The 15310-nt window shown below is 60.3% G+C and overlaps 1 protein-coding gene across 1 annotated transcript in view; it reads right to left on the bottom strand.

Annotated features, from left to right (window-relative positions):
• MUC5AC (mucin 5AC, oligomeric mucus/gel-forming) overlaps positions 1-15310 on the bottom strand; it is a 43220-nt gene that overhangs the window by 16011 nt on the left and 11899 nt on the right. The window contains 21 exon segments of the mRNA XM_063783583.1: positions 9-525; positions 603-892; positions 1071-1397; positions 1490-4813; positions 5510-5698; positions 5787-5830; positions 6454-6616; positions 6822-6950; positions 7811-7967; positions 8377-8616; positions 9425-9604; positions 9714-9827; positions 9992-10130; positions 10393-10544; positions 10807-10907; positions 11802-11854; positions 11935-12190; positions 12450-12492; positions 12494-12525; positions 12528-12576; positions 14557-14651. Of these exon segments, the coding sequence (XP_063639653.1) occupies positions 9-525; positions 603-892; positions 1071-1397; positions 1490-4813; positions 5510-5698; positions 5787-5830; positions 6454-6616; positions 6822-6950; positions 7811-7967; positions 8377-8616; positions 9425-9604; positions 9714-9827; positions 9992-10130; positions 10393-10544; positions 10807-10907; positions 11802-11854; positions 11935-12190; positions 12450-12492; positions 12494-12525; positions 12528-12576; positions 14557-14651 (6594 nt within the window).

Here is a 15310-nt window from a genome sequence, read left to right as displayed (position 1 = left end):
GTGGTAACAGGGCTGGGAGTAGTTCCAGAACCGGAGGTTGTGCTGCTTGTAGCAGCTGAGGTTTTGCTGGTCTGTGGAGTGGAGGTTGTGCTGCTTGTAGGGGCAGAGGTTGTGCTGGTTGTAGTAGCAGAGGTTGTGCTGGTTGTAGGGGAAGAGGTTGTGCTGGTTGTAGAGGCAGAGATTATGCTGGTTGTAGGAGCAGAGATTGTGCTGCTTGTAGGAGCCGAAGTTGTGCTGCTTATAGGGGCAGAGGATGTGCTGGTCTGTGGAGTGGAGGTTGTGCTGGTTGTAGGGGCAGAAGTTGTGCTGGTTGTGGGAGCAGAGGTTGTGCTGCTTGTAGGGGCAGAGGATGTGCTGGTCTGTGGAGTGGAGGTTGTGCTGGTTGTGGGAGCAGAAGTTGTGCTGGTTGTAGGAGCAGAGGTTGTGCTGGTCTGTGGAGTGGACGTTGTGCTGGTTGTCACCAAAGTGGTTGTCCTGGATTTCTGCCAAGAGGAAGTGCTCTGAGTTGGGCTGGTGGCTCTCCCACTAGGGGTGCTAGGAGCTGTCACAGGTGTGGAGGTCACGGGGCAACCTTTGGGGGTCTCACAGCAGAGCACACGCACCTCGTAGTTGAGGCACATCTTGAAGGGTCCCTGCTGGTCCTGGTTCCGGCACACCAGGCCCTCTTCGCGGCTGCACTGCACCACCTGGCCCAGGTGTTCGATGCTCACCTCCGGGTGGCTCTCGGCTCGGCACTGGAGCCTGGTGATCTCCTCTGGTCGGCGGCAGATTTTTTCCCCACTCCTGATGATGTTGTTGTAGGTTTCCTTGTCCCCGCCGTGGGGTCCAGGGGATGGGAAGTCGACGTCAAACCACTTGGTCCAGGTGCACCGGGGATGACAGTCTCTGGTGACTGGTTGGGAGTGGGTTGTCTTGGATATGGAAATATGGCTTGTGCTGGTCTTTGAAACAGAGGCTGTGCTGGTGGTGGGAACGGGGCTGGGAGTGGTTCCAGGACCAGGGGTTGTGCTGGTTGTAGAGGCAGAAGTGGTGCTGGTTCTAGGAGCAAAGATTGTGCTGGTGGTGGGAACAGGGCTGGGAGTGGTTCCAGGACCAGAGGTTTTGCTGGCTGTAGAGGCAGAAGTTGTGCTGGTTGTAGGAGGAGAGGTTGTGCTGGTGGTAGGAACAGGGCTGGGAGTAGTTCCAAGACCAGAGGTTTTGCTGGCTGTAGAGGCAGAAGTTGTGCTGGTTGTAAGAGCAGACGTTGTGCTGGTTGTTGGGGCTGAGATTCTGCTGGTTGTAGCGGCAGACGTTGTGCTGGTTGTAGGAGCAGAGGTTGTGCTGGTGGTGGGAACAGGGCTTGGGGTAGTTCCAGGACCAGAAGTTATGCTGGTTGTAGAAGCCGAGGTTGTGCTGGTCTGTGGAGTGGAGGTTGTGCTGCTTGTAGGGGTAGAGGTTGTGCTGGTTGTAGGGGCAGAGGTTGTGCTGGTTGTTGGGGCCGAGATTGTGCTGGTTTTAGGGGCAGAGGTTGTGCTTGTTGTGGGAGCAGAGGTTGTGCTGGTGGTGGGAACAGGGCTGGGAGTAGTTCCAGGACCAGAGGTTGTGCTGGTTGTAGAAGCAGAAGTTGTGCTGGTGGTAGGAACAGAGATTGTGCTGGTGGTAGGAACAGGGCTGGGAGTAGTTCCAGGAACAGAAGTTGTGCTGGTTGTAGGAACAGAGATTGTGCTGGTTGTAGTAGCTGAGGTTGTGCTGCTTGTAGGGGCAGAGGTTGTGCTGGTTGTAGGGGCAGAGGTTGTGCTGGTTGTAGGAGCAGAGGTTGTTCTGGTTGTAGGAGCAGAGTTTGTGCTGGTGGTGGGAACAGGGCTGGGCGTAGTTCCAGGACCAGAGGTTGTGCTGGCTGTAGAGGCAGAGGTTGTTCTGGTTGTAGGAGCAGAGGTTGTGCTGGTGGTGGGAACAGGGCTGGGAGTAGTTCCAGGGCCAGAGGTTGTGCTGGTTGTAGCGGTAGAGATTGTGCTTCTTGTAGGGACAGAGGTTGTTCTGGTTGTAGGGGCAGAGGTTGTGCTGGTTGTAGGGGCAGAGGTTGTGCTGGTGGTGGGAACAGGGCTTGAAGTAGTTCCAGGACCAGAAGTTGTGCTGGTTGTAGGAGACGAAGTTGTGCTGGTCTGTGGTGTGGAAGTTGTGCTGCTTATAGGGGCAGAAGTTGTGCTGGTTATAGTAGTAGAGGTTGTGCTGGTTGTAGGAGACAAAGTTGTGCTGGTTGTAGGAGCAGAGATTGTGCTGGTTGTAGTAGCAGAGGTTGTGCTGGTTGTAGTCGCAGAGGTTGTGCTGCTGGTAGAGGCAGAGATTGTGCTGGTTGTAGGGGCTGAGGTTCTTCTGGGTGTAGGAGCAGAGGTCGTGCTGGTTGTAGTGGCAGAGGTTGTGCTGGTTGTTGGGGCCGAGATTGTGCTGGTTGTAGGGGCAGAGGTTGTGCTTGTTGTGGAAGCAGAGGTTGTGCTGGTGGTGGGAACGGGGCTGGGAGTAGTTCCAGGACCAGAGGTTGTGCTGGTTGTAGAAGCAGAAGTTGTGCTGGTGGTAGGAACAGAGATTGTGCTGGTGGTAGGAACAGGGCTGGGAGTAGTTCCAGGACCAGAGGTTGTGCTGGTTGTAGAAGCAGAAGTTGTGCTGGTGGTAGGAACAGAGATTGTGCTGGTGGTAGGAACAGGGCTGGGAGTAGTTCCAGGACCAGAGGTTGTGCTAGTTGTAGAAGCAGAGGTTGTGCTGGTGGTAGGAACAGGGCCGGGAGTAGTTTCAGGACCAGAGTTTGTACTGGCTGTAGAGGCAGAGGTTGTTCTGGTTGTAGGAGCAGAGGTTGTGCTGGTGGTGGGAACAGGGCTGGGAGTAGTTCCAGGACCAGAAGTTGTGCTCGTTGTTGGAGCAGAGATTGTGCTTGTTGTAGCAGCAGAGGTTGTGCTGGTGGTAGGAGCGGGGCTGGGAGTAGTTCCAGGACCAAATGTGCTGCTTGCAGAAGCAGAGGTTGTGCTGATGGTAGGAACAGGGCTCAGAGTAGTTTCAGGACCAGAGATTGTGCTGGTTGTAGGGACAGAGGTTGTGCTGGTTGTAGGAGCAGAGGTTGTTCTGGCTGTAGGAGCAGAGGTTGTGCTGCTTGTATGGGCATAGGTTGTATTGGTCTGTGGAGTGGAGGTTGTGCTGGTTGTCACCAAAGTGGTTGTCCTGGATTTCTGCCAAGAGGAGGTGCTCTGAGTTGGGCTGGTGGCTCTCCCACTAGGGGTGCTAGGAGCTGTCACAGGTGTGGAGGTCACGGGGCAGCCTCTGGGGGTCTCGCAGCAGAGCACACGCACCTCGTAGTTGAGGCACATCTTGAAGGGTCCCTGCTGGTCCTGGTTCCGGCACACCAGGCCCTCTTCCCGGTTGCACTGCACCACCTGGCCCAGGTGTTCGATGCTCACCTCTGGGTGGCTCTTGGCTCGGCACTGGAGCCTGGTGATCTCCTCAGGTCGGCGGCAGATTTTTTCCCCACTCCTGATGATGTTGTTGTAGGTTTCCTTGTCTCCACCATGGGGTCCGGGGGACGGGAAGTCCACGTCGAACCACTTTGTCCAGTTGCACCGGGGATGACAGTTTCTGGTGACTGGTCTGGTGTGGGTGCCCTGTGTGATGCTGGTTGCTGTGGGCCCACCCCTGGAGGTTGCCGTGGGTTGCTCTGTGGAGGCCGAGGGCATGTGTGTGGTGAAGGTGGTCTGGGTCTGAGCTCTGGTTGGATGTGGAGTCGGCCATGTCGTTGCGACGGTCTTTGGCGGTCTGGTGATGTCTCTGCACACGTTCACCGTCTCGCAACACTGGATGCGGATCTCATAGTTGTAGCAGATGGGTGGGAGCTGGTTCTTATTCAGGCAAATCAGCCCCTCCGTGCGGCTGCAGATGACGTCCTGCCCCAGGTCTGCCAGCGGCGTATTGGGGAAGCTCTCTGCCCGGCACTGCACGCTTCGAGGACTTTCACAGAATGTGTATCCTTCGTCTCTCAAATTTTGAAATGTGTCAAAATCTCCACCATTTATTCCGGGAGCAGGGTAGCTGCCGTCGATCCACTCGGTCCAGGTGCAAAGCTCCTGCAGGCAGGAGGATGTGCTGGGCTCGGTGGGGGTGGGCTTGCTGGAGACCACGGAGGTCCCCGGGGCCGTGGTCGACATGGATGATGTTGATGTTGCCGGCACTGGCGGAGGGCTGGGAGTTGAGAAAGTTTTTTTGACAGAGGTAGCGGTACCTGGGGCAGGTGTCGTCCTGGCTGTAGAGAGAGCCACGGTGCCAGGTGTGCTGCTGGGGGCTGAGGAGCCTGAGGCCTGTGTTTCAGTGGTCTTGGAGGTAGTTGGAGGAGTGGTCTGGGCTGGACTGCTAGAGGTGGAGCAGGCTAGGGGCGTGCAGCACTGGACCCTGATCTGGTAGTTGTAGCAGAGCCCCGATGCCTGCTCCCTGTTACGACAGGTCAGCCCCACATCCGGGCTGCACTGCACACGCTGCCCCAGGGCTCGGAGCGGCACTCCGGGGGCGTCCTCGGCTCGGCACTCCACCGACCTGGGTGATTCGCACACCCGGTACCCATGGGCACGGAGGTTCTCCAGTGTGTCGAAGTCACCGCTGTCTGCGCCCCGTCCAGGGCGGCTGAAATCCATCCATGGTGACCACAGGCACTTTTCCCCACAGACCGGCGGCAGCGAGGCAGAGGCTGTGGGCAGCCTCGTCCTGGGAGAAGTGCCTGCTGTGGTGGGCCAGGCGCTGCTCGGAGGGCCTGTGTGCGCGCTGCTTGGGCCATTGCTGGGGGTGTGCGTGGAGCTCACGACTGTGGGCAGAAGAGAAGGCAGCTGAGCATGAGAGGCCGGCACTTGGGGGCCGCCCCCGCCCCTCCCTGCGGCTCTGTCACCGGTCTGGAGCTGCGCCAGCAGGTCTGTCTTCCTGTCCCCACCCACGGTCCCTGCTCAGAACCCACATGAGCGGCACAGGTTCTGAAGAGCCAGGCGAACTGACTGAGTTTTAGGGAAGTGGCTCCCAGGCCATGCCCTGAGCAGGGTCCACACATCTGTGCCCCAGAACACCTGAGTTCCAGAGCTTTCTACTCTCAGAGAAGCTCAGATGATGCCTTGGGGCCCTGAGACATCCCCCAGAAGAGGGCGAGGACATGGGGGTACCTGAGCCCTGAGCAGTGTGAGGCAAGTGATAGCCATGCATCCCCGGGGCCAGCCTGGGCTGCCAGACCCCTGACACCCCCATGAGGCCAGGCCCGGGGGCTGCTGAGGGCAGGACTTGGACGCCAGGCCTGCTGGGGTGACTTGGAGGCCAGGCCCTCCCCACTGCAGGTGGCTGGCGGGGAAACAGCAGGTCATCCCCGAGCCCGACTCCCTGCTCCTCGATCCCTTCTTGATCCTCAGGGGCTGCCGCCCATGCCCAGAGCTGCTGTGACATCAGCGTCCAGCAAGGGCAGCTGTGCCAGGCAGTGGGAGGGGCTCACCCTGGGGCTCCTCGGCCGCATTTGCCTTACCAAGCGGGGGTGTGGAGAAGGAGAAGGTGGTTGGGGGGACAGGGGTGGTGGGGCTGCAGGGGTAGACCCTCCTCTCAATGGTGCCGTTGGCCCCGCAGCGGGCGGAGATGCAGCCACCCGTGCCATCCGTCGTGTGGTAGATGACGTCCCCTGGGTGGAAGCGCTGTCCATTGTAGGTGCAGACACAGGCTATGGGGACAGAGGGCCCAGGCCCGTCAGAGGCTGGGCGCAGACAGAGACCCCCGGACCCCAGCCCCAGGGGCTGCCGGCCGCTCACCCTCAGCTTTGTAGGTGCACTCCACGCCGCGCTCCGTACAAAGGCTGGAGACAAGGAAGAAGGGCAGGCCGATGCGTGGGGGCAGCCGTGTGCCTTCCACGGGCATCCCATGCTACCAACGGCGGGCAGGGAGCAGCTCCGACAGGGGTGGAGTTCCCTGGGCACTGCATTGCACCCCCGGACTGGGGGACAGGAGGCCGGCCCCACCTGGGTCCCAGCAGTTGTCTCTCCAGCGTCAGCCCAAGGTCCCTCCCTCGTGGGGCCCCTCCAGTCGGGGGCCAGGGGAGGTGGGTGCCAGAGTGGAGCCATTACTTTCCAGGGGTGATTTTAATGGGCATCCTTCCGGTGGGGACCCTGGGGCTCCATCTCAGCCCAGCTTCACCCTGCCGCCCCCTGAGCCCCTCGAGCCTGCTCCCCAGAGGTTGTGCTGGTTTTCTGCCCAGAGGAGCCCTACACCCAGTCCCGCCTCTGGGACTCAGGACATGGGGGTGCTGGTCCCTGAGAAGCTGATGTCACAGATGCCTGGGCCAGGACAGGACCCACAGCTTCAACTCCAGTAACGGGGAGGTCCCCAGCCCTGCCGCTCCCAGCCCCACCCAAAGCCCAGGCCGTGGCCAAATTCCCCTGCATGCTGCAGGCTCCATATTCCTCCCACCAAAGGACTCACCAGGACTGGCAGTTCTTGTCCGAGGGCACCACTGCACCTGGCCGGTAGGACTTCCCATGGACGTGGCACCGTGGTGGCAGAGGCGGGGTTGGGCAGGTGGCCACACACTGCATCTTGTCCTCATCAAAGATGGGAGCCTCTGGTGGGCACTTGGGGTAGCAGCCTGCAGGCCAAAGAGGCCAGAGTCACAACCAGACCGAGTGTCGTCCGCCTCGCTCTGGAGGGCTCCGCCCAGCCCCCAAGCAGCGGGCCTCGCCGACAGCACCAGAATGTGCTGGAAGCTGGGGCCACAGAGGCTTCTCGAGGGGCCAGGAGAAGGCCACAGGCGGCGGAGCCCAGGCCACCCCTCCCGACCGGCCCCAGCCCACCTTCCAGGCCCCGGACGTCCCGCAGGCAATCTCCGCGGGGGTTCCGGCAGGTGCGCAGGCAGGGCGCCCCGCAGGGCTGGTAGTGCCACTCGCACTGGCCTTCGGGGTTGTAGTAGTCGCAGAACAGAGCTGCAGGGAGGAAGGAAGGGCTCGGTGGGGTCCCAGGAACTCACTCGCAGAGGCCCCGCACCCCAGGGCTGTTCTAAAGCCGCTTCCCTCCCCTGCACCTCCCGGCCATCACAAGATGGGGACAGGGGAGGGTGGGCCAGATCGGGACCCCCCAATTATCAGGGTGCCACGGAGGCTGCCACCAGAGTGGGGTCTCCAGTCAGAGCAGATCCAGCAGTGCCCGTTCCCGGCAAGGCTCCGTGTGGGCTAGAGCTGGGCAGCTCTGCTGACCCCACTGCCCAGAACGTTCTACCACGCCAGCAACCCGTCAGCCACGCCCTCCTCCCTAGAGCTGGGCAGCTCTGCTGACCCCTCTGCCCAGAACGTTCTACCACGCCAGCAACCCGTCAGCCACGCCCTCCTCCCTAGAGCTGGGCAGCTCTGCTGACCCCTCTGCCCAGAACATTCTACCACGCCAGCAACCCGTCAGCCACGCCCTCCTCCCTAGAGCTGGGCAGCTCTGCTGACCCCACTGCCCAGAACGTTCTACCACGCCAGCGACCCGTCAGCCACGCCCTCCTCCCTAGAGCTGGGCAGCTCTGCTGACCCCTCTGCCCAGAACGTTCTACCATGCCAGGGACCCCTCCGTCAGCCACGCCCTCCTCTCTAGAGCTGGGCAGCTCTGCTGACCCCACTGCCCATAATGTTCTACCACGCCAGCGACCCCTCCGTCAGCCACTCCCTCCTCTCTGGGCCCAGGTGTTTCTGTTTATTTGGAAACCTTCCCCACCCGCCCCACACCCCACGCATCAGCGGCGAGTGTGGTGGGGCACACGCTGCCGGCGCTTCCTGTTCTTCCCCAGGTGCCCACTCGCACTCACGGCAGATGCTCGGGGTCCGCCAGGACACACACAGGCCTACTTCATGGCAGGCCTGGGCGTAGGCGGCCACAGCCGTGCAGAAGCACTCGCAGTCACCCCCCGAGTCGCAGGCGCACGCGTCGTTCACGCAGGCCTCGTAGTACCTGGCCGGTTCCACCTGAGGGAGACGGGGCTTCAGGTTCCAGGGACCCCCCCACCCACCCAGCGGGCTCTTGGGGACCGGGCCCATGCTGGCACATTGACCGGGGCCGAGTTCCAGTGGAGCTCAGGGAGGGCGAATGCCCATCCCCAAGTGGCCGGCTGGGCCCATCTGAATATCCACAGTGCCTGGGGCTTCCTCGGCAGCCCTTGGGGTTAACACCCCCCAGGGCCCCGAAACCATAGCTGACAGGTGTCAGAGCTGGAAGCCCAGCCCCTCCAGGCGAGTCCATACCAGCGCCAGTCCCAGCAGCCCACACCCTTGGTTGGCAGCTGTCCCCCAGCCCCCATTCCCTTCTCCCTTCTGGGGGCTCCTTGGGTCACCATGACCCCCTTGGGCCCAGAGAAACGCCCCCCGGCCAGCGTACGTGTGCGTGGCAGGCGGCGAAGGTGGGGCCGTGGAGGATGCTGCACTGCTTCTGGGCCCAGGACTTGCGGAAGGGGTTGGCCGTGCAGGGGTCCTTGGGCGCCAGGGCATCTGGGCAGGAGGGGGAGAGCTTCCAGCTGTTCCCAAACTCCAGCACGTCCCCCACCACAGACCAGCTCCGCGTGGCAAAGTCATTAACGGCGATGTCGTCGAAGTTCCCACACAGGCCGCAGACCCTGCCCTGCAGAGGCACCGGGAGAGGTGGAGGTGGGTGCAGCAAACCGAGAAGGCCAGAGCCACCCTGCCCCGAGGCCGCCTCCTCCCACCCAGGGCCACCCTGCCCTGTGGCCGCCTCCTCCCACCCAGGTGGCCAACAGCGACCACAGGTGCTGCTTCCTCCTTCCCACCTCCAGCTACACCTGGGAAGGCCCCGGGCAGTGCAGCTGAGCACCGAGGGCCGGGGCCAGACGCAAGCCCCTCCTGGAGAAAAAGAAGCTGACGTGGCCTCGAAGGACCCGCCTAGTCCTGACCCCGGCGCCTATGCATGGCACCTCACTGGGAGATGGGGTCTTGCAGATCGAGGTAATGAGTGGGTCCTGAATCCAGTGCCTGGCGTCCTTATAAAAGAGGGAAACTTAGACCCAGTCACAGGGAGGAGGCCGCGTGAAGACCGGGCGGCGATCCAAGCGATGTGGCCACAGCCAAGGAGCGCTGGGGACCCCGGCAGATGCAAGGGGCCAAAAGGAGCCCCCAGAGCCTTCTGAAAGAGTTCGGCCCTGTGGATGCCCTGCTGGACTTCCAGTGTCCAGGCTGCGGGCAAATCCGCCAGGGTGCGGGCCTTTGCTCTGGCCCCAGAACACTGACACCCAGCCAAGGAGTCTCCTGACCCGCTGCCCTTGCCAAGGCTCCGTCCCCCCCACTTCCCACCCCGCTTCCATCTTTGTGTTTCTCTCTGTGTCTCTGTGCCTCTCGTCTCTGCCCACCTGTTCCACGCACCCCACCTCCAGGTTTCCAGCCGGCCCTGGCCTGGACGAGGGGCATAGTCTCACCTTGAACTCGGGGCTGAGGTTGATGAAGATGCTGGTCTTCTTGTCCCACAGCAGCACCAGGCCAATGTCGGTGTCCACCACCAGGTAGATGCCCATCTGCCGGATGGTGTATGGCACCTCCTGGCTCTCGTCCGTCCCGATCACCTCCACCTTCCCATGGCTTAGCTTCAGCTCGAAGCCCTGCATGGCAAGGGGTCACTCAGGGCCCCCAGCAAGAACCCCAGCCCACCTGACCAGACGCTGCCATGGGAGCCTCCTGGAGGGCACGCGACCGCCCGGCCTCGCTCACCCCCAGGAAAATCTTGATGGCCTTGGAGCAGGTGGTCCCTGTGGTGCCGCAGGGGACGTTCTCGGTGACAACACGGAAGGAGTCCTGGGTGCTGTCTTTCCCGCCACAGTGGTTCTGGGGAAGCAGAGGCCGTCAAGGACCAGGCAGTCCCTGCCCTCCTTCCCGCAAGGAGGATGAGGCGGGGACAACCTGTGTGCACCCTGGGGCAGCCGCAGAGAGGCAGTGAGCAGCTTCGGGCCACGGGGGCCGCCGTGAGGACCCCAAACGCGCCGGCTCACCTGCACCAGCGTGTACTCGCAGTCTCCATTGAAGCTGTAGCTCTGTCCGTCGAAGGTGAGGTAGTGGCCGTCCCCGTACACGGCGCAGGTGGCCAGGCAGGGGTCATCTGTGCACTGCCACATCCTGCTGTCACAGGTGCTGGGGGACATCTGGGGGTCAGGCTAGAGCACACACAGGGTGCCTGCCTGACTGGGTGCAGCCTTCCTACCCCCGGGGGGACCTGGCACCATAGACACGTGCCCACTGGGCCTCCCTGGCTGGGGCTGCTGGTGGCGTCCAGCCCTGAGTCTGTGCCCTGCGTTTTCCTGGGACCCCTGTGCTGGGGGCTCGCCCGTCTTTAAGGAGGGCCTCTGGTTTCCTGGGCCTGACGCCCCCCATGGGCTTTGAGCCCCCGGCATACCAGGTGTTGCAGCCCACCCGGATGGTCTGGCCGGCCCGGTAGCTGGCCTCATTGTGCACGCAGGGGCAGTCCTCCGCAGTGATGCAGCCGCCCTCGCCGTCCGCCACCAGCCCGTCGGGGCACACGCAGCCAGGCACACACTGGGGGCTGTACTGCAGGGCCAGCAGACACCACTGAGTGATGGGGCAGGGCACGGGGCCTGCCAGGTCCTCCCAGGGACAGCTCACCCACACCACAGTGGAGGGACCACAGGACCAGGGAGTCCGGGAGCACATGGGCAGGGGTCCTCTGGGACGTGGGGCAGCCCATGGCCTAATGTGTCAGAGGCTCACCACTGCCCACCCTGGGGGCAGGCGCCCTTAGCAGGCAGGGGCGGATGGAGGGTCTGTCATTGGGGAGTCCTCAGGGGCTTACACAGGTCATGTCCAGTGTGTGGCAGCTCTTCTGACAGCCAGCCCCTGTGTCCCCGGGCGTGGCATTTCGGCAGTCAAAGAACACCATGGGCGCAGCACACACTGGAGAGGGAGGGGCCGTCAGGGGGCCCAGCCACAGGCTGCTGCGGTGCCTCAAACATGTGTTCAGGGAGGACGTGTCTGTGCCATGTGCGTGTGCACTGAGTGGGTGCGTGTGCATGAGTGGGTGTGAGTGCATGTGCATGAGTGGGTGTGTGAGCGTGTCCATGAGTGGGTGTGAGGGTTGCATATGTGGGTGTGAGTGTGTGTACATGAGTATGTGTGTGCATGAGTGGGTGTGTGTGCATGCGTGGGTGTGTAAGCGTGTGCATGCGTGGGTGTGTGAGCGTGTCCATAAGTGGGTGTGTGAGTGTTGCATAAGTGGGTGTGAGTGCGTGTGCATGAGTGGGTGTGTGTGCATGAGTGGGTGTGAGTGCGTGTGCATGTGGGTGTGTGAGCATGTGCATGAGTGTGGGTGCATGACTGGGTGTGTATGTGCATGAGTGGGTGTGTGAGCGTGTGCATGAGTATGAGTGGGTGTGTGTGCATGAGTGGGTGTGAGTGCGTGTGTATGAGTGGGTGTGTGAGTGTTGCATAAGTGGGTGTGAGTGCGTGTGCATGAGGGTGTGAATGCGTGTGCATGAGTGGGTGTGTGAGCATGTGCATGTGTGAGTGTGTGCATGAATGGGTGTGTGTGCATGAGTGGGCGTGTCCGCGTGTGCATGAGTGGGTGTGTGAGCATGTGCATGAGTGGGTGTGAGTGTCATATGTGCGCCCACACCCTCCCTTCTTCCCCCTTGCTGCCTAGAGGGCACAAACCATGCCTGACACTGAGCAGCTGATGGACAACCACCAGCCCCGCTGACTTGCGGTGGGGCTAACCCTGAAGCCATTTTTCAGGATTTCTTATGGAGATGAGGAGGCTGGGGGCCACAGTGCCTCCTTTCTGGCACTCACCTGGGGCGGGGGCTTGGCCTCCGATGCAGCTCAGCTTCCCATGTGTGCAGGTGCTGTGAGGAGATGGTGGTCAGAGCCTCACCCTGGGCCAGGAGACGCGAGGGACCCCCCAGTCCACAGCGGGAGCTCTTACCAGATAGCCCCGCTGTCGTGCACCGACTCCCCATTGGGGATCATGGAGCCTCTGTGGTAGCAGGGACAGTTGCTGGCCTGCACACACTTGCCCGTGTCGTCCAGGAAGGTGCCCTTGGGACAGATGCAGCCATCCACGGGGATGAAGCCAACACTGCAGGTGATGTCCCCCTCGCTCAGGGAGCGGCAGGTGGGCTGGCAGGTGCTGACATGGTAGTGGTACGTCATTGACTTGGGGCAAGTGGTCATAGGCTTCGCTGCGGGATGCCAGGAAGAGGGGATTCTCAGGACACACAGCCCGGCAGTGGGCAGCCAGCAGTGAGTGTGCCCAGCCCTCTCGGCTACCCTCCCCTCCCCTCCTCGGCCGGGTCCAAGGCCACACTGACCTGGGCGCTCCTTGCCCTCAAGCCCAGCACAGAGGACGGGGGCCCTTAGAGCAACCTGTGCACACTGGGGGCACCCCAAGACCCGCGGCCACCCAGCGAGGGAAAGGGGCTGGGCTTGGCAGGCACTCACTGCAGACGCCGTCCCTCCAGCCGCTGAGCTGCACGCCCTTGGCGGCACAGGCGTGCACGTAGGAGGACAGCGCGGCACACAGGCAGTCCTCGCTCCGCTCACAGTTGCAGGTGTCAAACATACAGTTCTGCAGGGAAGGGGGTCATCGGGGCATCAGAGACCCCAGCCCACACCTGGTGGCCCCCCACGCCCTGCAGGCCACACATCCAGCAGCCAGGGTCCTCCCATCCCAGGTCTTCCTGCCTCCAGGACCCCTCTGTGAGTCCTCACAGGCATCCTGCCCCCTCAGCAGAATTGCTTGGCATGTCATGGAGCAGAACCACTGTGCAGAGCAGGGGTTACTGGGAGGACCAGATCCTTCATCTCTGTGACCCAACAGGTCCAGCCAAGACCAGCTTGCCTCAGACACAGCACATCAGCTCAGCCTTGGCCTAATTCTCATTTGGCCCCTGGGGCCAGGTGGGCAACAAACCCCTGAAGTTTAGCCCCTGGGCCTAGTGTAGGGCTGGAGGTGCAAGAAAAATGCCATAAACATGGTTAACCAATGAGTGAAGGAATGAATGAGGGAATAAGTGAGTGAGTGGATGAGTGAGTGAGTGAATGAGTGGATGAATGAGTGAGTGAATGAGTAGGTGAAGGAATTAGTGAGTAAATGAGTGAATGAGTGAGTGAAGGAATGAATGAGGGAATCAGTGAGTGGATGAGTAAGTGAGTGGATGAGTAATGAGTGGATGAGTGAGTGAGTGGATGAGTGAGTGGGTGAGTGAGTGGATGAATGAGTAGGTGAAGGAATTAGTGAGTCAGTAAATGAGTGAATGAGTGAAGGAATGAATGAGGGAATGAGCGAGTGAGTGGATGAGTGAGTGAGTGAGTGGATGAGTGCATGAATGAATGAGTAGGTGAAGGAATTAGTGAGTGAGTAAATGAGTGAATGAGTAAAGGAATGAATGAGGGAATCAGTGAGTGGATGAGTGAGTGGATGAGTAATGAGTGGATGAGTGAGTGAGTGGATGAGTGAGTGGGTGAGTGAGTGGATGAATGAGTAGGTGAAGGAATTAGTGAGTCAGTAAATGAGTGAATGAGTGAGTGAAGGAATGAATGAGGGAATGAGCGAGTGAGTGGATGAGTGAGTGGATGAGTGAGTGAGTGGATGAGTGAGTGGATGAGTGAGTGAGTGGATGAGTGGGTGAATGAATGAGTAGGTGAAGGAATTAGTGAGTGAGTAAATGAGTGAATGAGTGAGTGAAGGAATGAATGAAGGAATGAGTGAGTGAGTGGATGAGTGAGTGAGTGGGTGAGTGAGTGGATGAGTGAGTGAGTGGATGAGTGAGTGAGTGGATGAGTGAGTGAGTAATGAATAAGTGAAGGAATTAGTGAGTGAGTAAATGAGTAAATGAGTGAAGAAATTCGTGAATGAGTGAGTAAATGAGTGAGCGGATGAGTGAATGAGTAAGTAGATGAGTAGGTGAAGGAATTAGTGAGTGGGTAAATGAGTGAATGAGTCAGTGAAGAAATGAGTGAATGAATGAGTGAGTGAGTGAGTGAAAGAGCTAGTGGGTGAGTGAGTGAGTGAGTAAGCTAGTGAATGAGTGAGTGAATGGGTGAGTGGGGGGGCCAATGGGTGAACGGGTGAGTGAGTGGGTGAATGGGTGGGTGAGTGGATGAGTAAGTGAATGGGTGAGTGGGCGAGTGAGCGAATGGGTGAGTGGGTAAATGGGTGAATAGGTGAGTGAGTGGGGGGGCAAATGGGTGAATGGGTGAATGAGTGGGTGAATGGGTGGATGAGTGGGTGAGTGAGTGAATGGGTGAGTGGGTAAATGGGTGAATGGGTGAGTGAGTGGGTGAGTGAATGGGTGAACGGGTGAGTGAGTAGGTGAATGGGTGAGTGTGTGGGTGAGTGGTGAATGTGTGAATGAGTGAATGGGTGGGTGGGGATGTGGGGAATGGAGCTGGACAGACAGACTGGGTTCCAGCCCCTGGTGCCCATCACAACCTAGAAAGGTTAGTCCTGCCTGCTGAGCCCACCAGTGCCCTCCCAGCCCTCCTGGAGGCAGCCATGAGGCTCAGTGGCTGGAGCCCCACCAGGCCAAGAGGCGGCAGATGTTACCGAGTAGTAGGTGCCCGGCTTCACGGCAGCATGGCACCGGCCGAAGGGGCCGTCGGCATCAGTCAGCTGCGAGCACCAGTGCTGAGCATACTTCTCTGTGGACAGAGGAGGGATAGGGTTAGGATTAAGATCAGGCAGCACACTCATCCCACCCAGCTTGGCCTCTGGTGTGGGGTTTGGGGTGCCAGCTTCTCTGGGCAGTCTGATGTTGGGCCCTTCATCCTGCTACACACTCAGCCCGGGTGGTGTGGCGCCCTCCCCTAGGAAAAGCTCCCCCAAACGCAGGGTACAACATCCAGAACCGAGGCTTTTCTTGTTTCCTGCATGTCCCACCCAGCCCCTCACAGCCTCTCACAGTGCCGCCTTCCAGGGACGCTAGTGACCACCACTGTGGACAGATAAACCGAGGCCCTTCTGGCCCCTCCACTGGGCTCACTGGACCCTGGCTTCCCAGGCTGCAGGAAGAAGGCCAGAACCAGCAAATGGGATCCCACCTCCCCACGGCTGGCGCCCAAGCTCTGAAGGCGAAGTGAATGACTGAGTGAGTGAGTGAGTGAGTGAGTGAGTGAGTGAGTGAGTGAGTGGATGAGTGAGTGAGTGAGTAGGTGAGTGGGTGAATGGGTGAGTGACTAGGTGAGTGGGTGAATGGGTAAGTGGGTGAGTGAGTGTTGAGTGGGTGAGTGGGTGAATGGGTGAGTGAGTGAATGGATGAGTGTGTGAGTGAGTGGGTGAGTGGGTGAATGGGTGAGTGAGT

Source organism: Pan troglodytes, chromosome 9, assembly GCF_028858775.2.
Source record: "Pan troglodytes isolate AG18354 chromosome 9, NHGRI_mPanTro3-v2.0_pri, whole genome shotgun sequence".
Lineage (NCBI taxonomy): Eukaryota > Metazoa > Chordata > Mammalia > Primates > Hominidae > Pan > Pan troglodytes.
The sequence above is the reverse complement of the archived record's forward strand: the minus strand, read 5'-3'. Positions and strand labels throughout refer to the sequence as shown.